The following is a 25,846-nucleotide window of genomic DNA, read 5'->3' as shown; positions in this document are numbered from 1 at the left end:
ATCCTAGTTCAATGATCACTTTGGGAAAAGGAAACTTCCAAGGACCCACATAATTTATAAAAAGAAATTAAACCATACTTGGCAGTTGAATAATCTCTTTAAGATGCTTCAGGCCGATGCCTCCCATCATGCCTAGGAAAATAACAGCCCAAAGAAGGGGCAAGCAGAATTCTAAGGAAAACATCTCCCCAAAACAGAATCTGACCAATATAGCTAGGCTTGGCTGAAAACGACTTCTGGTAGTCCATACAAGTGCCTGCTGTAATTTATTTTAAATAACATATACTACATTGCTCTCAACAAGCTGGGTACCATATTCATGATTTCTGTCCTATATCTATAAACATGCACTGGGACTGACTTTTGATTAAATTAATGACTCTTTTTCCCCCTCCCCAAACTTTTCTTCAAAAGGAAACCTTATATTAATACTATAGGTCAAAAACTTTACATTAATGCTAACTTCAGCACTACTATCATTTTGGACCTGATAATTAGGTGGCACAGTGCTGTCCTCTGTGCTCTATGACATTTAGCAGCATCGCTGTCCTCTATCCACCAGAGGCCAGTGGCCCTCCTCCTCAGTCATGACAACCAAAACATTTTCCAGATACTGCCAAATGTCCCTGGGGTGAGGGGAAAAAAAAAATCACAGAATCTTTGCTGTACATGGAAAACTCAGCTTTTTTTGAAATACACATTAAAATAGTCAGTGTTTCATTTGAAATCATATTGTGTCACTCATTCTGTAAACTAGTGCCAAAGCAAAAAAGGAAGCAACACAGGGTGGGGTTGATTCCCCTGCACCGTGGAGTCAGACCCATGCTCCGGTCCTGTCTCACCCGTGCTGTGTGGCCTGGACATGCTTCTTATCCTGCTGAGCCTTGCTTTCCTCACTGGAGTGATAGTAATAGTGACAGTGCAGCCCACGAGGAATTGCTATAGGATACGTGACACCTGTAGTAGGCCTCTGACACATGCAAAGTGAGCAGGAAATGCACATTAACTGAGGATGATGTTCTCTTTTGTAATTAAAAGTTTTCAAATTGGGTTCCTTAAATCTTGAGGTTTCCAAAGAGATAGCTTGGGTTTTCCCCAAAGAAGCAGGTAGATGGAGCTCAGTGCCCTTCTGTCTAGCTCAAAGCAGAATAGCAGCCATCTCTCCCTTCCTAACTCATGCACCATACAAAAGTAGGCCATGGGCTAGATTTGCCCTGTGGGCTGCAGTTTGCTGACCTGACCTGGACCATCCCTTTTAGCATTTGCCTGGGGCTGACCAGAAGAAGTGGTTGGTAAACCATCCATGAAAGAGTGTTTATATGCTATAGTTCTGAACCAAATTTAATCTAAGAGTTTCCTTCATTTAAGCAAACAAAGATAGACAAATCCTACCACAAAATGAGGAGTCTGTAGACTGCTCTCTGAATGTTTTGCTAGGACTCGCCACAGCCCCACGCCAACCTAAGAACACAGTACTGCATCAGATGGGTTTTGAGTCTGCCTCCATATTCAGGCAGGGACTTCTGAGGAGGGACCATATGCTGGATTTCCATGCAGCACACATCCGGCCGAGGGCTTTGCACTAAATAGATGTTCAAAAAAGGTTGATGAGAGGACAGCGGATAATTGCTGACACTCACACAGGCATCCAAAGCGAGGCGAACTATAGTAGTCACCGCTACAATCAAAGTTGAGCACGGTGGTTCCTACCTGGTCCAGGGATATGTTTTTGTTTGGCACATGTTAAAAAAAACAAAAACCCAAAACAAAACAAAATGAATGTTTCTGAGATTTGAAGTCACTTAAAATTGGGGGATTCTGCAATAAAATCTGGATTTCTGACTACCAGGATCAGACCAAGGAAGAATAAGATGGAAGTGAGAAAGCACTCTTTTTATGCACTTATTTTTTGGTACCAGGAATTGAACCCAGAGGTGCTTAACCACTGTGCCTCATCCCCAGCCCTTTTTATTTTTTATTTTGAGACAGGGTCTTACTAAGTTGTCCACACTAGCCTCAAACTTGTAATCCTCCTGCCTCAGCCTCCCAAGCTGCTGGGATTACAGGTGTGCACTGCTGAGAAGGCCCTCCTCAGAAAAAGCATGTGTTCTCTAGCATGCTGCAAGCCTCACCACTCCCTAGTGCTTAACACCTGCTCTTTTTCTTTCACTGAAATTGCCTATTTCTGTAGGTGCCTAACTTTGTCACCTATCTATTGAAGGATTCCCCTCCTCTTCTCCCCAGAGGATAAGGCTAAAGCTACTACTCAGGTCTTAAAAGATGTTATCAGTTATCAAAAGAATATAAACAAGTCTTTTGGAGATACTTATAAAAATATAACAATTTATAACTAGATGCTATTAATTATCACTAAATTGAAGTGACCATTATTTTAGTTGAAAATAACAAACATCAAGTGGGCAGAGGCAGATAGCAGACAGGATGGGATGGGTGGGTGGAGATGTAGTGAGACTGTGGGGATCGTGGACCTAAGAAGCAGGCTTGCCATTTTTGTCCTCAACTTACATCCTTTATTAAAAAACAGGCACACACATATTTCTGCTTAAACCAGAGACCATCAAAAGAGATCACGGACCATATCAGGCCCACTGCTTTTGTAGACAGAGTTTACTGGCCTCCAGTCACATCCACTTATAGATGTCTCGTCTGTGGCTGCTGTCAGTACTGAGTGGTTACAACCAACACCTATGGCAAAGCTGCAAATATTTACTCTCTGGTATTTGCTGGAAAAGTCTGCCCACCTTTGGCTTCAACAATCCCTGCCACCACTTTCAAATTCAAATTGCCTGAAATTCTGAAGGAAGCACTCTTTGGCTTTAGGAGGAAGTAGAGCTTCCCATTGGGATGGAGAAGCTCTGATTTACCAGTGCCCAGGATGGATGGTTATTCTGGGAGGTCATTTTTAATGTCAGTTAACTGGGAACCAGTCTTGGAACACTCTTCAATGTCCATAGATGACTGAAAAAAAAAAAGACATGTTGTGCCAGACACAGTGGCACATGCCTGTAATCCCAGGGGCTCAGGAGGCTGAGGCAAGAGGATCACAAGTTCAAAGCCAGCATCAGCAATTTGGTGAGGTCCTAAGCAACTTAGTGGGACCCTGCCACAAAATTAAAAAAAAAGAAAAAGGCAGGGAATGTGGTTCAGTTGTTTAATGCCCCTGGGTTCAATTCCTAGTACCAAAAAGAACTAAAACACACACACACACACACAGACATGCAGGGGGACGCCTCAAAGTTGCCATTGTTCCTGCTGAGAGCCCCTCCTTTCTTGTTACCAAAAAGAAGGTGACTGTTTATTCACATCACCTTTTGTACCAATGGGCTATTATAATCTCCAAATTACATCAGATGAAGACATGGGGTGAATAAGGGACTGAGCTAAGCTGATTGGATTCCAAAAGTCACTCTTCCCAAGACTATAAGACGCTCTCTAATACCTGAAGAGCTGGAGCTGGAGATGCACAGCCCCATACCTGGAGCTGGGAATCCCCAAAGTTGGCCCCTCATTTTTTTCTCCCCTTTCCCTGGAGTCCAGAATCTGACTCCAGTGGCAAGAATTCATTGCCACCCACCTGGAGCAAATCCAGGACTCCACCATCCCCAGCTTCTTGAGCTGTGAATACTCCCAACCCAAGCTCTCAGCAGCCATATTTTTCAAGAGTTATGGTCAAAGAAAGGTTTATGAGAAGCAGGTTGAGGATACTATCTACCCGAGTCCTTAGTCGAGAGATTGAACCACACAAGTTCAAAGATCAGTTCCAAGCCCACCCCTTGTCTTGGGAGAAAAGACACTGGCTGGTCCTAGTCATGTCACCACTGTCTCTTAACCAGGACTCCCCTGTATGATTTCCACGCACAGGCCCAAGTGATCTTTCAAAAAAGTTAATGAGATGGAATCTACCATTGGTTTCCCCTTTCAAGTACAGTCAATCCTCAGCATGGCCAGTGAACCCCTTCTGTGTCAGAGTTCTACCAGCTTCTGAACTCACTCTTCACCTCCTCTATGATCATGCCCACTTTAGGGTCCCTACACCGGTTGTACCTGCAGTCTAGAATGCTCTTCTGTGGATCTCTACATGGCTAGCTCCTCCTCACCACTTGGTCCTCTGCTCAAAAGTCATCCTTGGTAACTCAGGGCTACACTGTCCCTCTCCCTGACTTCAGCGATTGACACTATTTAAAAGTCATGCATTTGTTTACTGGAATAGTCTCAAGCTCCCCCAAAAGAATATAAACCCTAGTAGAAGAGAAGCTGTCTTCATCTAGGTTCTAGTCCCAGTGCCTAGTCCAGTGCCAGGTATACAGTGGGTACTCCTTAATTTTTTCTTTAATATCTTCAAGAGCAAGAAATTTAACTTTCTCACGGCAATCCCTAGAGGGAAAATCATGTTCCTAAAGGAACAGATTCACAAGTGGTCCATATTTCCTTCACTCAATTCCATGAGGGGCTCCTGTGCACCTCTCCCTAAAGCTGCAACAAATTGAGCAACACCCATAGGAGACCCCTACTTTGAAAAATTAGTTCATACCAGCTTTAAGAGGAAAGTAATTCAAAACATGAAAATTTATTCTAAGTTGTATCTTAACATACGAGATCTCAGCTTTAGATGAATTTTAATGTTTACAAGTGCAAAAGCAAATAAATATTTACCAGTTGCCTTTTTTTTTTGCACTCTTATAACTCCACAACAGCTTAGATGCAAAAAAAAATTGTTGCTAAACATCTTGTAGTCTGGCAAAATGAAGAATTTCTTATTAAGAAAACCCCTCACAACAATAACAACCCCTCATGCTATAGCTCCCTTGTGGAAACTATCAGGATGGTTGATTAAGATTTGAGCATATGATAAGGCAAAAAAAAAAAAAAAAAAAAAAAAAAAAAAAAAAAAAATTGCCACAGCAAGCAGAGTCCAGACCAGCCACCCCCTGGTCTCATGGTCTGTACATTGGGTAATTTGCACAGTCAATGGCAGCTCTGGGATAGAGGACCACATTTCCTGGGACAGACCATGGACTAATAAGACTTTCATTCTTTAGGTTTCAGGATAAATGTCACTTCCCCAAGGTGGCCTTCCTTAGCACGTCCCTGTCCTTCCCATAATTCTCTTTGACAGCAACCTGTTTATTTTCTCTATTGTCATTTCATAATAAAATACACTTTAGTGAAGCAGTTTTCTGGCTTGCCAGCTAATGCCCTGTGTGGATGGCTCTCTACTGTTCCTGCTACCTAACTTCCTGACTTGCCCTCTAGGGAGCTGCAGCCAATCATCTGTCTGTCTTTCCCTTTATCCCATGAGGCAGACACTAGGATTCCTGGATGCAGAATCCAGCAGAGTACCTGGCACAACACGGACTGCCCATGTACTGCATCAATGATTAAGGAATGACATCTTAATGAGTAAACTTCTTAGGATTTAATGTCTTTTTAATTCACTTTTCTCACTGCCTGGTTGAAGTGCTTGGAGTTACTCTGAGGCAAGGACACAGGAATCAAGAAGAGGATTATTTCAGCCAAGATAAGAGACTAGGTTCTTACAGGAATAAAACAGGGAGACACCTGGCGGCGGCATAGGCAGGGACACACACACACACACACACCTTTTGCCTTAGGGGCGTACACAATACTGAGAATATTTACTACTTTCTGAATTTTCATCCTCCACTCCCAATCCTTAGAAAAAAGGGGAAGACTCACAGCAGCAGAGAACCTTAAATGAAGACCAGCCCCACTTACCTGGATTGACAGTGATAAATTTGCTATCCTCGGAAAATCGGTCCCCTCGGGACCCAGGCTTTTTAGATGGCATTTCGGGCCTCTTGGGATCACTGCCTGCATAATGTTCCTCTGTGGCTGTGGGGGGCACTTGGGTGGAGGTGACCACGTCAGAGTCCCGGCCTGGGGCAGCGTCCCTCGCCCGGCCTGGCTGTTCTGTGGGGGTGGCAGCGTGGTCCTGCCCGCGCCCTGGTATAGTCTGATGCCCGCCCTCCTCCGCAGTCCGGTTAGGAGACGAGGGTGTGGGTGTGGGTGTGGTCTGGTTCCGCTCCTCGGTGGCATGGGTCACCCCGCTCTTCTCCTTCTTCTCGGAGTCCTTCTCCCCCTCCTCCTCGTGCTCCCGCTCTCCGTCCTCACTCTCATTTTTCTCATCCTTCTCTCCGTCCTCTGCTCCCTCGCTGTCTTTGGTTGGTGCCGAATCGCCGTCGGGCCCCGGAGAAGCCAGGGCCTCTGTGGTCGCAAGCACTGGCCTCACCGCCTGCTTGCTGGCGGAGGCCGCCGTGGGGAGGCGCGTGGGCCACACAGTGCTGGGGAAGGAGGAGATGCCCCTCCCCCGAACCCCAGGCCCGCAAGGAGCGTGCTGGTGACCACCGAGGCCACTGTGGCTTGGCTTCCACTGGAGGAGGGGCCCATCCCAGTCGCCATGGAAACAAATGAGAAGGGGATGCCAGAGGATGTCCAGGTGGAAGACCCCGAGCTGATGGGGGCCATGTCCGCTGAAGAGGCAGGAGAGGCTGTGGGCTAAAAAGGTCGCCGGGAGTTGCAGGAGAGGCAGAGGAAGGAAAATGCAGACAAGCATCAGTAATAAGGACTGCGAATGAGGCTTTGGTTTGTAAAACCTCAGAGTTTTACTCATCCATCCCATGTGGTTTCCCAAACGATGGTGCGAAAGTTGACCAAGGGTGGCCAATTCTTATTTTAATGGTTTTATAAATAATTTGAATGCACTAAACAGTTTAGTGTATCAAACACAATTTTCCATTGATATTGCTCAGGATGAGGCTGGTGGCAAAAAAAGGTAAGAGTGTCATTCAAGTTGGCTTCAAGACAGTAAGTGACAACTTGGCAACATCAGAAAATCTATTGTTATCGAAGTAAGAAAGGGCAGGAGCCTCCTACTTTTATGTCAACATTTGGAAATTCTGGTAAACACCTAGCTCTTAGGTCTGGAAGGGCCCTGGAATCAGCTCCACCATCTTGCAGTGAGGAAATGGATGGAGGAGAGAATTGCCTGCACAGATGCATTGTGACACAGTCAGAAGCCACCCTGTCCACGGGAACCTCTGGGAACTGGCTTACATCTCTGCCTCTCCACGCTGAGTGCAGTATGAACATGATATCTTTCAGAGTCTGTGCTTATCCATGGCAAAATCTATGCCCACTTAGATGACAACATTAATGACAATACCAAGAGTTCCACTCAACAAGTGCCAACCATGTACTAAGGTTTTCCATGCTACCCCGGAGGCAGATCTGATCCTCACCTATCTGATAGGTGAGGGCAGTGTCCAGGAGCTTACCCCATGGACAGACGGAGGCAGGGCTGCCAATTTGCAAACCTCTGCTCATTCTTATCACTGTAAACTGGGGCTCGGTTATGGAGTTTTATTCATAGACGGTATCTATGAAAAAAGTTTTGCTGTTCTGATATAGTATTTCAATTTTAGTTCATATAAGCTAGAATCCAAAATTCCATCCCATCCTTTATACAATTCAAAACAATAACCAGAACAACTCAGGTTTCTCGACTTCATCAAGTGTTACACTGAAAACTTGGTACTTTTAGGAAGACCATGTTATTAGTAAAATTGAGTTCTGAAGTTCATTAATGTAAATCCAAACACCACCTAAGACTTGACTTGATCGGGCTGCCTGGGTCCAAGTTGCTGAACCCTTCCTTACTCTCTGGGTGATGCTGGGCACATTACCTTAACTCAATGTATCTCAGTTTCTTCATTTGTAAAATGGAGATAATAGAAATGCAATTTTGAGACTGTTTTGAGAAATAAATAAAATTATCTGTGCCTGAAATCCAGAAGTGCTTAGTGAGTTTCACGCTATTATTGCTATAGCCACCATGGTTATTAGTTGTACCAGGAATGGGGAAACTGAGGTATTAATTCAGGCTCCATAAATCTGCAAACCCCTGTAACTCCAGGCAGGTGACAATGTCTGAATTTTAGCATATGTCAAATGAAGGGCTTGGAACAGATTAACCCCCTTGTGGTCCTGTATCATCTGATTCTCAGGGATCAAAAGTAATTGAACATCTGGAAGATTTTTACATTAACAAAATTATACAATATAAACTTCTAACACTATTGTAAGCTCTTTTTCAATGTATTAAAGAGTGAATAATACAGTTTTTCTCTATTTTAACCTTCACGGTATACAATTCAACAACATCATACTGCCACCTCGTGGTAACACTCTTAACTGCATGCAAATGAATAGCTAGTCAGGACAAAGCAACCACTATTCTCTACTTACCACTCCTGTTTTCACAATCCTGGTTCCCTGGAATATTCGGGTGGTATTAGCTGGAAAATAAAGAAATGGTAACAACAGATCATTTTTTTTGGTAGTTACAACAAAACTTTTAATTGTGAACACAAATCTGAATCTGAATTGATATATAAATTACATACATAACTCTGTCATAAAATATTCCTCTGCAGATTTTTTCCAACTGTTTAAAAATGTAAAAAAAATAAAAAACCAAACCAAACCAAACCAAAAACACCAATACCACCACCAAAAAAATCCCCCAAATCCTTCCTTGCTTGTGAGTTATACAAAATCATGCAGAGAGCTGGATTTGATTTGGACTGTGATCCAGTTTGCTGTTCCCTTTCTTAAGTTGCTAATTAAAATTTTAGAAGTTTTTTGTAGTTTTCTGTTTTATTATTGAGGTACAACTCCTATACAGTAAAACACACAAGATTTAAGTGTATGATTCAATTGTTTTTACACATGTAAACACCTGTGTAACACCCATTTTAAGATACCAAAAAAAGGACAGCAAATTTAATTTTAACAATTTACTTATTTATCCCAATATGTCCAAATTATTATCATTTGAACATGAAGTAAATGGTGTTTTTAATTTTTTTTTTTAAAGATATGTTCTCTGGTGCTTTGCTGGTATGAAGGTTTGCTTATACCCTGACCCAGGTAATATCCACTGAGCCCCAAAGTTAGCCAGCATTCTACTCTTGTCAAAATTTTGCCAATATTTGAACTGTATTTAAGTGGAATTATATTATTACATTGTTCTTCTCTATTCTTTTTGGTCATCATGTCTTGTATTATCATTTTTGGATTCTAATATGCCTCTCTTTAATTATACTTTTACCATCTTAAAAATGAAGCAAACTCTATTCTCTTTGTGTTTTAAAATCATAAGATATACCATTGTTTTACGTGGTTAGTTGATATTCATCATTCATTAGACTTTCTGGTGCTCATTTCTTCCTGTAGTTTTGTTCTCCCATATGGTTATAATTAAACAATATAACTTAAAATTTTTTTTTTTAAATTGTGTTAAAATGGGCTGGAGTTATAGCTCAGTGGTAGAGCACTTGCCTAGCACATGTGAGGCACTGGGTTTGATTCTCAGTGCCACATATAAATAAATAAATTAAATAAAGATCCAGTGACAACTAAAACATTTTTTTAAATTGTGATAAGATACAGTGAACATAAAATTTGCCACCTGATCCATTTTTAGGTCTATGGTTCAGCAGTGTTAAGAACATTCACATTACTGTGCAACCAACCATCACTACCATTTCTCTCTAGAACTTCTTCATCTTGGGAAACTGGAACTCCACAGGCATTGAGCAACTGCTCCTTTCCTCCTACCCTCAACACTGGCAACCACCTCTCTACTTTTCATTCCCGTGAACTTGACTACTCTGGACATCTCATATGAACTGGTGTTTTTGTGACTGGCTTATTTTGCGTAGCATAATCTCCTCAAGGATCATGCATGTTACACCATGTGTCAGAATTTCTTTTCTTTTTATGACTGAATAACACCTATATGCCACATTTTGCTTATCCATTCATCTCCTGACAGACACCTACATCTAGGTTGCTTCTACCTTTGTGTTATTATGAATTATACTAAATGATAGAACCTAAAAATATCAAACTTTGTAGTTATTGCAAAAACCAACAGTGCTATTGTGCTTGTTAGTGAAAATCTGCCTCCTACATACATTGAAAAATTACCACCAAAATGGTAACTACCTAAATACACTTGTGCCTGCTATAGTTTTTACAACTACACCAGAAATGGCAAGTGACCTACATATATTTTTGTTTGCCCTGTAAGCTTTAAAAAAATTGAGCCAGATGCAGTTATGCACGCCTGCAATCCCAGCGGCTCGGGAGGCTGAGGCAGGAAGATCACAAGTTCAAAGCCAGCCTCAGCAACCTAGTGAGGCCCTAAGCAACTCAGCAAGATCCTGTCTCTAAATAAAACATAAAAAGGGCTAGGCTCAGTGGTTAAGAACCTCGGGGTTCAATCCTTGGTACCAAATTTTAAAAAATCAAATCTTCTGCCAAACAGTGTAAAAGCTTCCATCTCTAAAATTCCAGTTTCACGTTTATCTGCAAAGCTATATTGGCAAAACTGGGCTGACATCCATGCAGGGCAATAATTGGCTGGTGCCAAGTGTCTGTCATTCCCTTTAGTTGCGCACAAGTTCTCACATTTCCCGCTGAGAGCCCTCCCTTCATTTGCACCTGTCCCATGCCTGATCCCCCTGGACACCTGAGCTTGCAACCCCTGACCCAATGATACATTCATTTTGCATTAGTTGGAAAGTGAAACAGGCAAAGAGACTAATATGGGGAAGAGATGGATCTAGAAGGCAAGGCAACTGTTTAGATTCTGGTCAAATGAGGCAGCCACAGAACAAAAAGTGCAAGTCTCACTGGGACTACATGTGGCCTCCCATGATCATTGAGTTACTCAGGGATCCATACCTCAACAGCCTGGACAGGTGAACACATCTCTCCATTAACACAGGAAGAAAGGTTCTCATGAGACTTGCCTTACCTGCCCTTTAAAATGGGCTCTAATTAAGGCCAACAAACTCCACAATCACTCTATCTGCATGCCAGATTTTTATTAGTCTTGCACAGTCTTCACTAGGGTCAGGGATAGCTCTGGTGACCAGGAAGTTTCTTCAAGACCTTTCACATCAGGAGGCTCAAACGAGGACCAAGGGGCCTAATGGAATGCAGGGATGGCAGGTGCAGGTGGGGCGGTGGGCAGAGATGACACCTATGTTCTGGCTAAGCTCTCCTGCAATGGTGCACTTCCTTCCAGGATGGACACAGGCAGCTGATCTCAGCTACATTTGTAGGATCTGTCTCCCATTGAAATCACCCATATTTCCATAATGCTTTGGAGTTGTAGCAGATATTTGGGAATAACACTGATGTGCATTACCGCTCAGAAATAACAGCAGCTCCTGGCCAGCAGCTTGTCATTTAAAACTTTTCTACAGTTAGTGCATACAACTGCTAAATCTCGGATTGGTTTAAAATATTTTGACAACTGTATTTGAATGTAATTGGTTCCTCTCCTATATGTTTTACTCATTGATTTAAAACCATTCTGAGGGAGGATCTGTGAGCTTCTCTAGGCTGCCTCCTTGGTCTGTGGCTCAAAGCCAAAGCTCAGGACACCCCCTGCCCCTGCACCCTGCCACCATGCACAACTTCCTGTGACTGCTGAGAAAAAAAATGCTGAAGTCATTGTGGGTTGGTGTAAAGAAAGACCCTGCCCCTTGACGCACCTATAGGAATAAGCAAACTCCCCACCACCTGAGCAAAGATAGTTGGTAGACAAAGGAGACACTGGCCATTTTCAAGAAGTCACTGTGATCAGACATTTTAAACACTCTCTGCTTTGAGTTTACAGCTGACAGGGTCTTTTTGAATTGCATTATATTATAAACATTTAATTTTCTAAAGTCAATGTGGAAGCCAGGCAGCTCAGAGGCTGTTCATCAGAAGAGGCAGCTCTGTAGATCTAGGGTTCTTGGATGGAGCACAGGGGTCCTAATCATGATTTATATGTCTAAAGTTCCTGGGCTCGGCCACAGCAAGCTCCCATTCTGGTCTCCCTTCTCTCTTCCCTTGACCAGCACAGACCTGGCCTTGGCTCATGGTCTTAACACTGGAAAAGGGTTAATACATCCAGGGTGTGGATAGACAGAGTGAGGTTTACTTATGTAAAAAAGCAATCATGCTAATTTTGACTAGTTTAAATAGAAAGGATGAGATCATTAGCAAAGAATAAATATTACATGCGAAATTTTCAAGCTAGAAAGGAGCCTTGAAGGGAATCTAGGTCAGAGGCCTTCTTGCCTTGAGTTCAGCATTGATTATTATTATTTTTTACATCAAACTAATACATCTTGAGCATCCCTAATCCAAAAATCCAAAATCCCCCCAGAATTCAAAATCCAAAAACTTTATGAGCATGAGAAATGTTTTGGATTCTGGATCATTTTGGATCTCAAATTTTTAGATTAAGGATGCTCAACTAGTAAAGTCTAGGCAAATACTCCAAAATCAACACCTGCCAAAACGAAACAAAACATTCCAAAATGTGAAACCCCTCTGATCATTTCAGATAAGGGATACTCACCCTGTATTAATGAGATGTTAACCATAGTGCTAATAATTAATACTATACTAGATCTTTAATACGTATCACCCATCATTCCACAAGGACCCAGTGAGGTTGGTACTATCGGCACCACCACTTTTTAGCACCACTTCAGCTCCAAGGTAGGAGATGTTCTCAGCGTGGCACAGTGGCTAAGTGGCAGCCAGGACTCACTGGAGGACCTCACTTCAGAGCATTGGCTCCAACCTGGCATTTGCCAGCCCTTAACGTGCATGCCAGTCACCAGGGACATCTTGTTAGGACTCAGGTTCCTGAGAATCTGATGTGGCTGGCTGCGAGGGGTTCATGAACGTGCATATCTTGTGGACTTCCAGGTCACACTGATGCTGTTGGTCCATGACCTACAGTATGTTCTAGAGGGTTTCTCCATTTATCCACAAAAATCCTGGCAATTTCCAAGGAAAAGATCCATGACTCAAAAAGGTTAAGAACCAGTGGCCTGGGGTGCATGCTTCTCATTTTGGAGATGGGAAAGCTGAGGCCCCTAAGATGTAAAGATCCTGAGCAGGGAGGACCTCAGACTGGTAGAGTCCAAGCCCAGTGCCTGGGTCTTTACTTGTACACTGCTTAGAGTGCCTATCTGGAAACCAAATCCACATACTCCAGCCCACAGGGCTGCCTATTTCTTTAAGTAATACTGGAACCAGGACCAAGATTAGGCCAGGGCAAGTAAGACAGAACACATCCTATCTTTATTTTAAAATTTTTATTATTATATGTTTGGTGTTAGGGATTAAACCAAGGGCATGCTAAGCATGTGTTCTACCTACCACTGAGCTATAGTATGCCAAGCCCCTCATCTTTATCTAAAACTCATATATTTTACTCTTGAAATCTTTGTACTGATTTTGCTTTTAAAAAAAATATCCTATTAAAAAGTTATGTATCTTGACCAATTAGAAAGTTTTGGTGATCGTTTAAAATTGGTGCTATGGCAAAGTCCTACTTGCTTCATCCTAGTTCTAGTTCTGGAATTTTCTATGAGTCTCTATGTCAATAGTAACATACATCTCTATCTCAGAAATCTCAAGGATCCCAAAGACAGGGGGTTCTTTGTGGCTTGCAAGTAGGAAGGGTGAACTGCATGTTTGGGGCTCCAGGTTCATTCATTCATTTCATTCATTCATTCATTCATTCATTCATCTATTTATTTTTAAACGGTGGTACTGGGGATGGAACCCCTGGCTCAAGCATGCTGGGCAAGTGCTCTACCACCAAGCTACATCTCAGCCCTGGGCTGTAGCTTTTGAGGGAAGAAAAAGCTGAATCATGCTGGAAATCCTAAGAGGACACCTGCCAATACACTCCAGAGTGGTTTGTGATCTGACACAATGCTAGACAATGTGTGGGAGAAAAGCCCACATATATGGTTCCCCACATTTGAAAAATAACAATAAAACCAAAAACTGCTTTGTTTTCTTCCCCTTTTCTGACCTAGGATATCTCCAACCTCAAAGACAGACACAAATTCCAGGGGCTTTTCTAGGTATGCTTTAAATGCCTATGTGGACCCTTAGGCTGGATCTGTGCTCTTGTGCCCAACCCCCTACAGGAAAAGGACAAAGCATGACTAGAGAGGGAGGGTCAGGTGGGAACTAGAGAGAAACCAGCCTCACCTTGGAAGAGCATCGTCTGGCTGAAGTCGCTGCGCATGTCATTCCGACACACGGCCTGGACTCGGAACAGGTAAAGGCTATCGGGTGAGACATGGCTAATGGTGGCTTTCTGCAGGGGAAGAAAGAGGAGGCAGTGAGTTGCTTCTGAAAGCCAGGCACACTTTGCACTCAAAAGCAAACCTGGGTATCCTGGCAAAGCCTGGCAGATGTGGTGTTTCCCACTGACCAAAGCCTCCCTTTGGCAGGAAAGATCACCTTGAAATGACCTTGCCAAGCACTTAAGTACAGAAGAGAAGCGACAGCATCATTCTTTTTTTTTTTTTTAAATATTTTTAGTTGTAGATGGACATGATACCTTTATTTAATTTATTTATTTTAATGTGGTGCTGAGGATCAAACCCAGTGTCTCACACGTGATAGGCAAGAGCTCTGCTGCTGAGCTACAACACCAGCCCAGCAGCTTTGGCCCTCTTTATGTTCACAAGGCCTGGACTTCTGTCACAATTACTGTACCATGTAAACTATAATTATCGGTCCTAGATGGACTCTAGAATTATCAACTAAATAATCTCCAGAGCCATGCAGGCTGCAGAACATCAACAAGAAATTCTTGGTGCGTCAGTTTCTTTGCAGTCTGAAGGTCTCGTCATATCCTGAGTATGTATAACATGAAGGATGAGGCAAGGGAGAACACCAGGCCATAGGTCATAAGATGTAGTGAAGTCACACCACTCATTAGCTGATAATATCTCTCAGCCTCTGCTACCTTCAACTGTCAAGTTGGAAGAAGAACAGCTACCTCACGAGTTCCTGTGAGAACTGTGTAACACAGGCCAGGCAAACCTTTTACACGGTGGACCAAACCAAGCAGCAGATAGAGTGCCACTGGTCCAGCAAGTGGAAAGGTCCAGCCTGCAGGCCAGATCTGGCCTCTCATCTGTTTTTATAAAGTTTTATTGGCACACAGCCATGACCTAATCATTTATATGTTGTTGATGGCTACTTTCACCCTATAAAGACCCAGATGGGTAGTTATGAGAGACTATGTAACTTATAAAGCCTAAAATATTCACCATCTGGCCCAATCTAGAAAAAATGTTTGTCAACCTCTAATCAAATATCACCAGGCAAATCCAGGTCACCGTTACTCAATGTTTCGTTAGAAAAGTCTTTGTAGCTGGGTGCAGTGGCCCACATCTGTAATCCCAGGAGCACAGTAGGCTGAAGCAGGAGGATCACAAGTTCAAAGTCAGCCTCAGCAACTTAGCGAGGCCCTAAGCAACTTAGTGAGACCCTGTCTCAAAATAAAAATAAATAAATACATAAAAAGGTCTGGAGATGTGGTTCAGTGGTAAACAGTTCTTGTAAATGGGAAAATGGAACCTACCTGAAAAGCAGGTAGTACTTGCTTTCCAAAGAAATAAATAAAACAAGCAATTTCCATAGACTTCTCCCAGGGGATGAGATGTCACTGAACCATGTGTTCTGGGCCAAGAACAGAGAGCTGCCTGTGAGCCTCCTGAGTGAGTGTGTTTTCCTGGTGTGGCCACTGAAAACCTCTGAACTGGTATTAATGTCACTGTGGCTATAACTGCTCCTTCTGCCTAAAAAAGAGCTTCCTGACTAAGGCCTCATTTACCTCTTTTGGAAAAGGTAGGGTAACACACTTGGCTCACAGGTTTGTGGAGAGGATGTAGAGGAGAGATCTTAGACTGGAAAATGCTATAAACAGTAAGTACTGCTTTTAGGTTTCTGGAACCACGAGTTAGAGCACAGCTTTCTGGCCACCAAGTCAGGGCTCTTGATGAACTTAGGGATTAAGAAAATTTGTTTTGTGTTCCCCAAAGAAAATAACCACCCCTAGAAATTCCTAGGGAATAGAACTTGCTGTCAAAGCATGTTTTTCTCTACATCTCTTTGTCTGAAACTAATTTATGTTCCATTCCCTAAACTTCTGACCCACCTTCTGTTATACCAAAAAATCTTCACTCTATCTATGCAGGGATTTATTAGAATTCACCCCAAGCCACTATCTGTTCATCTTTGCATGTTTAATTATTTGCCACTTAGAACAAGGAACCAGTTAAGGGCCTAGATAGTTTCTGCTGATTAATGCAAGCCAGTTTTACTTCAGAAAGGGGAAAATCCCTTACGGGGATCCAGTTGTGACAAGAGAAAGGTTAAAACACATCCTAACCTTGGGTGCCTTTCAACAGATTCCGCTCTGATTTCACGAGGGCTTGTCATTCCCTAATGTGACCCAGATAACAAAGTCTAGTGGGGAAATGGAAAATATAAATGGAAATGAAGTGAAAGAATCTTCATCTAAAGAAATACGAAAAGTATTATTCTATAACTGATTGAATGGGCCCCGAGGACTCTGTATGGAGAGGGGGGGGAAAAAAAGCGATAACAGTCATTAAGAATCCCACTCGGTGCACTGCATTTTTCATGCGCATATACAATTACAGGTTTCATTATTCTGAAGGCTTCCTTTGATTAAGGAGAAATGTAGCAAATGTGTCACTTTGAGTTTCTGTGCAAAGACTTGAAGACTAGTGCTTGTTGGAGGGTTTGCTTTGAGAAGATGGCTTCAGCACACACCCGTTTCTGAGGGGCCTCGTTGGGTACCCAATGCTGAACGTTTATGAGAGTGTGCAGATGGGGAGGGGAGCTGGGCCCAGGTCGCTTCCAGTAAGGTTAGATGGTATGGGCTCTGGAAGCTGCAGAACAGAAGCTGAGGTTACATGGCCACATGGGTCCCGCAGGGAAGGGGAGCATGCAAGACAGGACAAATGGGACAGAAGGGAATGGTGGCGACTGTGGATGGTGGCATGGTGATGTGACAGCAGCAAATTGAAGGAAAACCGAGATGGCAGTTGAGGTGGAGTAACTGCAAATGTAACAGTTAACACTTATGTAGCGCTTGCTGTATGCCACAACCTGGGGGATACTGAAATGCACAAAGCATTTAATTTGTACAGTAAGCCTCTTGGAGGAAAAAGGCCTAATAGAAGCTTTCTATTTGTTAATAATGGCAGCTAAAGCAATCAGTCTTGGAAGGTTGATATTAAAAACAAAACAAAACAAAACAAAAATAGCTCTTCCAGGTCATATAATTCAGAGAGATGCCAGGTCAGGATGAGCCCAAGCAGGCCCTATCCACAGTCCTCTCAGGTGGCAGTCCCCATGCGCAGTGGGCCCCTTTGAAATGGGGGTCCTTACCAAGTCTTTGTCACTGTCCTTTGTAAACGTCTTCTCTTTCTCATCTTCGTTCTTGGTCCAGCTGTAGGAGATCATGTAGTTCATGATGGGCGGGTGGTAGATGGTCTCGGGCTGGCTCCAGGACACCTGCAGTGCCGTCTGGTTCAGAGGCTGCACCTTCATGTGGATGGGTGGAGAGCTGCAAACTGAAGACACAGATGGCCAAGCTCAGGGGGCTGCCGGCACAACACGTCATTCGATTAGGTGCCCCCAAAGATTTTAACGGCAAAAAAGGTCAACTGGTAGTAGTAGTAGTAAAACACCCAAGGCTCACTTTACCTGAATCCACTTACTACTAACAGATTTGGCCTCATCTGTTCTTCTCTTTCCACCTGCACATGTACGCACACCCATATACGTACATCCACCTGTTTTTTAGCTAAGCCACTGAAAGCAAGTCGCAGACATTTTGACACTTTCACTCTAAATAATCTACAAATAAGAATGTTCTCCCATATAACGACGAGGCCACTGTCATACCTAAGGAATCACGTACTAGGATAAGTTCGGCATGGTGGTACATGCCTGTCATCCCAGCAGGTCAGGAGGTTGAGACACAAATTGAAAGCTAGCTTTACTGACTTGCCAAGGTCCTATGCAACTCAGTGAGACCATGTCTCAAAATTAAAAATAAAAAAAAGAAGGGGCTGGGGAATGAGGCTCATTGGTTAAGTGCCCCTGGGTTCAATCTCTCAGGTATGTATAAATAAATAGATGTGTGTATGTATGATGTATGTATATCTGTATGGATGGATGTAGCTCAGGGTTAGATCACCAGTACTGAATGGAAAAAAAAAAAAAGAAATCACATACTAACTCAGGAGTATTACCTCACAAATAGTCCATATTCCAATTTCTTCCATTGTCTCAAAAAATCTTTTGTTGCCCCCCACCACTTTATCCTCTTTAATCCAGCACAGTCATATGACCCTTTTTCATGATAGATTTTTTGTTGTTGCTGTTGTTCCTTCTTTTGTGGTGCTAAGAATGGAACCCAAGGCCTCAAACACACCAGGCAAGTGCTCTACCACTGAGCCACATCCCCGGCCCTCATGATAGACTTTTTGAAGAAGTCAGGGTTTATGGAATGTCCCAACTAAAATCATAGGGGAAATTTTATTGTCAACAATCACGGTGTAAATAAATACAATTTAATATGAGACTTAAATAATTCTAAAGCAAAGCATACACGAAAAGGATGACTTTCTCTGGAGCAGCAGCATCCTGTGTGAGTATCCTGAGGTGGGGTATAAAGACAGGTCAGGCTAATTCTTCTTTTTATTCCTTGTGACTGGGAGATTTTAGGAGACATGGTAAGATCTACCTCTATCTATGCACAAGCCTACTAAAGTGTTGAGAGCATCGGGTTAGCCCTTAAATGTCTGGAGCAGAGGCTCTTTGCATTGACACTCTGGATCTTGTGAACCAGATGATTCTTTGCTCTTGGGGATGGTCCAGGGCAGCAGCAGCCCTGCCCTCTACCTACAGAGGCCAGTAGCTCCTTCCCTTCCCACTGTGACAATCAAAAGTATCTCCAGAGATAGACAAATATCCCCTGGGGGGCCACCTGCCCCCAGGTGAGAACCAGTGGTGTACAAGGGGAAACAAAGATCCAAGGACAAGATCACACAGGCAGAGCTGATCCTCAAGGCCAGGATGGGATGGATGGAGGGCAGGAGAGCCACAGGTATGTACATGAAGGAGGACTGTGATGGAAGAGTGGCAGGTTCTAGAGCTAATAGGTGATAAAGCTGTGGGACCTGGTGAGGGACCAGGTGGGCAGAAGGATGAGAAAGGGAGACCTTCAGGAGGACAAGCAGGCTTGGGGTGTAGTAGCTGGATAAGAAGAAGGTGAGTGCTGGATGTAGCAGCACATGTCTGTAATCCCAGGGGCTAGGGAGGCTGAGGCAGGAGGATCACAAGTTCAAAGCCAGCCTCAGCAACTCAGTGAGGCCCTAAGCAACTCAGTGAGACCCTGTCTCTAAATAAAATACAAAAAAAAGGGGTGGGGACATGGCTCAGTGGTTAAGTACCCCTAGGTTCAATCCCTGGAAAGGAAAGGAAAGGAAAGGAAAGGAAAAAGGAAAGGAGAGAAGAGAAGAGAAAAGAAGAGAAAAGAAAAGAAAAGAAAAGAAAAGAAAAGAAAAGAAAAGAAAAGAAAAGAAAAGAAAAGAAAAGAAAAGAAAGGAGAGAAGAGTATGCTGCAGAAGACAGGACTGGGAACCAGGACTCAGTTCTGACCGGCTGAAGCCAGTAAGCTAAGCAGCCCACCACCAGCCATGCTCTCCTATTCCCAACCCAAGAGCCCCAAACCCAAAGCAGCCCTGGGGAGCAGGACGGTGTTCCAGCCAGAGAAAGGTGGCCAGCTTTCAGGATGCGCTGCTGGAGAAAGATAGGAATGAGCTTTGACAGAGGCATCTTTTCACTTTTCCACTGCTGAACCACGACATGTGCTTTGTGTGACTGAGGCAGGCAGGAAGGGATAAATTAATGAGGCATCCCCACTGCCCAGCAGAACCCCGGGAGGCATTGCACTGCCCGCAGTGCAAATGCCATCGGGGCAGGGACATCAAACAAAGAATCTGAAGGGAGGCTTCTCAGATGCTCAGTGAAGTGAAAGAGCGCAGACACTAGGTGGCGCCAAGCTACTGTTTTTAAATACTCCATAGAGGCTTATTTCTCAAGAGCGCTAAGAGTGGGGTAAAAAAGACCAGGAACTATCTACACCCCCACACACCCCTTTCCAAATACTATGAGTGAACCAAGGAGATTTACCTATGGGGAACCGTCTTCATCTCAGAATGATGACCTCACTTCCTTATCTTCCCTCACCTCCTACCATGTTCGTATTTATCTTCTTTTTCACAAAACCATGCACTCCCCTGGTCCAGGTAGAGTGAGCTGTAGGAAAATGCCATCTCTCTCTAGCAGTTACATCACAACCACAAAAATAATTGTGGATGCAACCATCCTTCTTATTTATTTCTTGAAATGAAAATAACGGGGTTGCTCTGTGCAAATTAAGATGATTTATGCTAATTAAAAAAAAAAAAGACCAAACACATAGTACAAAAAGGTAAGAAGAAAGTTTTTAAAATCACTCCAAATCTCAATGCAACCACTGATAACTTTTAAGAACATTCTGGGGATCCAACATCCAGATAGAACTCTATCTCTTCATGCATGTAGCGAAGTTCATAAATACAAATTTGATGTAAATGGAAACGTCCTCTGTGAGTGAAATTGTTGTTGCTGTGTTTTGTCCAATAAGTCATGAGCATATTTCCTTGCAATAAATAAATAGGGCTTGGTTATCATCACTTTGAAGGAAAGGGAAGAATCCCGCAAGCAGGTGTGGCCTCTAATGGAATCACCTGCTAGGAAGGGAATTCTGTAATTAAGGTCTTGCAAAACCATTCTAGCTCCAGACTACACATCAGAAGAGCCTCAGGCCAGAGGGGACCACAGGTTTGTAAGAGAAGGAGACCCTGTCCAGGAACTATGAGAAACACTGTATGAATAGGAGCTCCATTTCAGTTCTGTCTCCTTCTTCACCTTCCTGGACAGGGATAATTTTTCTGGGCACAGTGGGCCAGATTGGTAGGAACAGAGAATAGCAATATCTTTTTTTTTTCCCCTGAATAGCCAAATAGTAAATATTCTCTGCTTTGGTTTCCAGATATCAACTACCAACTCTGCCTTTGAAGCACAAAGCTGCATAGGTAACCAAGTAAAATGAACCAGTGTGGCTATGCTGAGGAAGACTTTATGTATGGACACTAAATCTCAATTTCCTATGATTTTCATGTGTCACAAAATTTCTTGTGACTTTTCCCCTATGGTCTAAAAATATGAAAACCATGTTTTTCAAAAAGATAATGGCAGGCGAGTTTGGGACCATAGATCAGTAGTGTGCTGGTTTCAGACTTAGAAGATAAAGGGAGAGGCCAAACTGTTAATTGAAACATCATGTTTATCAATTGCATCTATATTCTATTTTTTTTTTTTTTTTTGCTAAGTTGCTGAGGCTGGTTTAGAACTTATGATCCTCCTGCCTCAGCCTCCTGAACCACTGGGATTACAGGCATGCGCCACCGCACCCAGCTCACCTGCATCTATATTCTTGGCAGTGAACTCCACCTCTCAGTCCAGACTGACAAGCCAGCTCCTCCATGGTACTCAGATTCTTGATAGAATTTATAGCTACAGGGAATTAAATTACTGACTTTGTAAAATGGACTGGAGTAATCCCACACTGGAGTGTAAGTGCATGAGGCTGGTGCCTTTTCTGCCTTATTCAATGCATATTCTTTGAATCTACAGCAGAGGCTGGCACATAGTGTGCTCTCAGAACACATCTGCTGAACAACGTGTTAGCTGCACATGCAATAAAAATCTTAGTTTAATACTGGCCAAATTATACTGCTGTAATGTGTGCATGCACAAATAATGTAACAACAAATCCATTATATACAACTCTAATGGACCAAAAAAAATGTGGATGTGCAAGGCTTCTGTGATCCACTTCCTGTTTCCTTCCAACATAGCCTCCCCCAGAATTCAAATATAAGGCAGAAAAAAGCAGCATGAGAGATTTTTGCATTACTGGGGTCTGAACCCAAGGTTAATCCACTGAGCTACATCCTTGGACCTTTTTATTTTTAGACAGGGTCTCACTAAGTTGCCCAGGCTGTCCTCGAACTTGCAATCCTCTTGCCTCAGCCTCCTGAATTGCTGGGATTACAGCCTTGTTCTACTGCATGTGGATGGCATGAGAGACTGTGAATTGGCTTGGAAGAGCTGGTGTAAGACCAAGACAGCCTCTTGTGTTCTCTGTAAAGTGGATGAGTGTACAAGGAAATGTCTTCCTCAAAGGGTCAGGGTGAGGATTACAGGGTGTCAGGCACATAGTTGGAGGGTGGGGGGCAGGGGACCATACAAGATACTGGCCCACGTAGTGTTTAAAAAACTGGTATATTTTATACATACATCTGGTAATTTAAATTGAGCCTGCACCTACATGTGGCAGTGGTCAGCTGCAGCAGCAGAACAATCATCTCTTTGAGACTAAGGGTGTATGCTCATGTTTGTCACAGTTCCCACTGTCCCCTATCACCTCTCAGCCACTTCACCTGCAGCTGACTGGCACCCAGGTGAGTTTTCTGCCGACCTAAATCATGCATTGGGAGTGCTGTTCTGCATAAAATTGAAGACTTTTAACTACAGAGGCGGTGCCACGCCCAGTTCACTAAACAGATATCCCCTGTGAGGTGCCCCTGACACCAGCCTCTCTCTACTCAGAGGCCTGATTGCGTTTCCACCAGGGCCCGATGGCTTTTCACAGGCATCTCAGATGGCGCTCACTGCCGGCTCTGGGGATTTCTGCCTGCACTCTGAACCACCTTTAATTATGATCCCAGGCTTCGTTAAACAATGAAGAGGCTTCTAGCAGAGTACCCAAGGTCCTCTGATTCTAAATCAATGTCAAAGATATTTTCTCAGCGGTTCCACAAGTAAATGCTAAGTCTCCCCGCCTCCCCCAACCCCAGGCTCTTCATCTGGGGCTTTAGATAAACTGTGTCTGAAAGGCCAGTGTCATCTCTGAGTGCCTTCAACTCTGTGGAGTGTAAGGTTCCTCCCCGGTCCCCACGCCCAGCATCTGGCCCCAGGTGTGAAACATCGGGTCCACTATTGATCAGAAGACAGACAGACTGCTTAAACAAAGTGGTTCAGCATTCATTTCCCATTTCACAATGCTGTCAACAGAAATGAAGCCACCATCTCTGGAGCGAATGAAGGTTGTGACATCAGCCATGGCACAGGAGTGGTCTCTGAGGAACAAGCTTGACCCAAGTCAGCAAACCCCGTGGCGGAGAGGACTTCTCTGGAGGGAAGGTCTGCCTGGCTCAGGAGGGGAGGGAGCAGGCACTGTCTTCCCTCCAAGCAGAAGGGAACAGGGAGGGACAGAGTTGAGAGTCTTACTTCATACTGCTTAAACATCTGTCATTTCTTTGTCTCTCTAACTTGGCTCAGGAACCCTTGAATCCTGAGTCCTTCAGGGGGGCTTTGCAAAGAAATAGCCTCAGGGAAGGATTTCTCTTTTTGAAGGACTGTATCAAAGACATCTGGATAAACACAAAGTCCCCAACAATGGACCATGCAGGACTTCAAATCAGGAAGCTCAGGGCTCTGCGGTGTCACCTCCTTCAGTGTCCAAGAGATCATGAAGGGCTAACTGCCTTGAGGAAGGTGCTGGAACCAGAAATGAGGGAATCAAAGCAGGACCCCACCTCTGGCACTTTTTGGATGTACAATTTCCAAACGGGATCCAGTGACAGCTTACCAGCTCCCACGTGCATACAGCATGTCAGTCAGGCTCTGTTCATTATGTCAGAGTATCCACGTGTTAGGAGCAGACAGATGAGGACGGGGGAGAGGGGGGGACATGAGGTGAAGAGACTAATCCCATACGTGGGCCACGCTACTGACCCCCACGTGCTTTCCTTTCCAAGAAGCAATGTACCTGCAGCCCTGTCTGGCCTCAGTGGGCAGGATGTGTCTCATTGCTCAGCAAGCCACCTGTTCACTGCAGGAGAAACGCAGGCCTGAGATAATGCTGATGAGAGGAACCCAGGTTACCCTGAGGGGGGAGACTTTTGTGCCCAGATCCTGAAACTCTGGGAGATAAGGATGGTTCTTCCTAACCATGAAATCTGTAAGAATGTATGGTTAAGAATTCAGTTAGGGCTGGGGTTGTAGCTCAGTAGCAGAGCACTTGCCTAGCACATGTGAGGCACTGGGTTCAATCCTCAGCACCACATAAAAACAAACAAATTAAAAAAAGGCATGTTGTCCATCTACAAGTACAACTACAAAAAAAAAAAAAAAAAAAAAGAATCCAATTAGAACCAGTCGGCATGGGCCAAGGTGACCTACAGTTGCCATGGCAGTGGGGACTTGAAAGTCTGATGACACCTTGCTGTCAGTCAAAAGTCAAGAGGTGGACACAGGTGGGATTCTCTGGAAACTTCTCTGGGATCCCCAATAAAACCGGAGTGCAGGAAAGGCACATTGTCTCTCCTCTCTGAAACAACCCACCCTCTCCCTTGAGAGTGTCTCTTTTCCCTTTTCCTAGCACTTCAATAAACTCATTCCTGTTACTCTGAGTGACATGTCTGAAATCTTTCTGACTTGACAGCAAGAACTGGGGTTTGAAGAGGGAGTCTTTGTGCTGCCTCAGTTTCTCAGAAGGCCCCAGCTCTGTAACACATGCACCCAGTAATCAACTCCAAGAGGTAGGTTCAAATATCTTCCCCGAAAATGATGAAGACACGGGTCCAGAGAGACCAAGTCACTGGGTGGGGCCAAGGACAGAGTGGAAGCAGCATTCAGAATTGGAACTCTGTCGGTTTGGTTCTGAACCAGAGATGGTAGGGGCCACAACAGGAGGTCTCCACATTTCCTTCCCACATCTGTTTTCCTATCTGCAGAATGGTAATAAAAACATCAGGAAAGTTACATACCATCCCACGCAGGGGCTATGTATCACTACCGCAGTCTGGGGACAGTGGCTTCTTCAAGGGTTAACAATCCTTTGTACAAACAACCTACTGTCCACTCTTCCATCTCTCATGCCTTCTTCCCCCACTTCCCCTTTTCTGTTCTCAATGGCCTGATGTCATTAAATCCTATAACTCTTTGGGGCTACTGGCTCTAAGGCGACCCTAGTTTTAAAGACCTAGATCCAGGAGGGTCATTCATTTCCTTATGCTGGGATCAGACTGCTTTGGTTCTGAATAAAACTGGCTGTGAATATGGATAAAGCTTGAGTGAAAATTTCCAGGATAAGCACATGAAACGCACGAGATATCCCAATAACATTCTGGAAGTGCTAGGAGGAAGAGTTATTACTTATATTTACTGAGCATCTACTACAGCCAAGCCCTGGACCAGGCACTTGGGATAAAGGTGAACACAGGCTAACAGGGCCTTCCACTGCCTGCAAGATGGTGGCCCAGCAGGAGAAAAGATGCCAACTATTTAATCTCCTTAAAATAGACTTCTTAACTTGGGGTTCCTTAGGGTCTCTGGAGAGAATTCATCCTCTCTAGGAACTTGGATGGGGAAGAAGCACACTGGTATTTTCACTAATCTCTACAATGTACCATCTTTTTACATTTCAAATGTTGACAACAAAGTACTGTGGTGTTAGCCGGTCAGTGTGACATCACCCATAGTTGAGTCTAATTTCTATTAGACCTGCTGCTGGATCCACAATTTAAAGCCTTCATCAAGAAGTAGATACATTAGTACATTACAATTTTAAAGCAATCTGATCACATCTCACGATAACTGGCTTCCCATACAACCAGTCATATTTTATTTTATGCATGTAAAACTATGAATTGTCAATAGGACCATGGGATCCATCAGATGGCTGCAAGGGCACCCAAAAGCA

The 25,846-nt window shown here is 43.7% G+C and overlaps 1 protein-coding gene across 1 annotated transcript in view; it reads right to left on the bottom strand.

Annotated features, from left to right (window-relative positions):
- The window catches only part of Ptprg (protein tyrosine phosphatase receptor type G), a 707,594-nt gene that overhangs the window by 81,118 nt on the left and 600,630 nt on the right, over nt 1-25,846 (bottom strand). The window contains 5 exon segments of the mRNA XM_047532314.1: nt 5,758-6,345; nt 6,348-6,537; nt 8,287-8,336; nt 14,125-14,233; nt 17,350-17,534. Of these exon segments, the coding sequence (XP_047388270.1) occupies nt 5,758-6,345; nt 6,348-6,537; nt 8,287-8,336; nt 14,125-14,233; nt 17,350-17,534 (1,122 nt within the window).

Source organism: Sciurus carolinensis, chromosome 17, assembly GCF_902686445.1.
Source record: "Sciurus carolinensis chromosome 17, mSciCar1.2, whole genome shotgun sequence".
NCBI classification, from domain to species: domain Eukaryota; kingdom Metazoa; phylum Chordata; class Mammalia; order Rodentia; family Sciuridae; genus Sciurus; species Sciurus carolinensis.
Note: the sequence above shows the minus strand (reverse complement) of the source record. Positions and strands in the feature narration are given on the sequence as shown.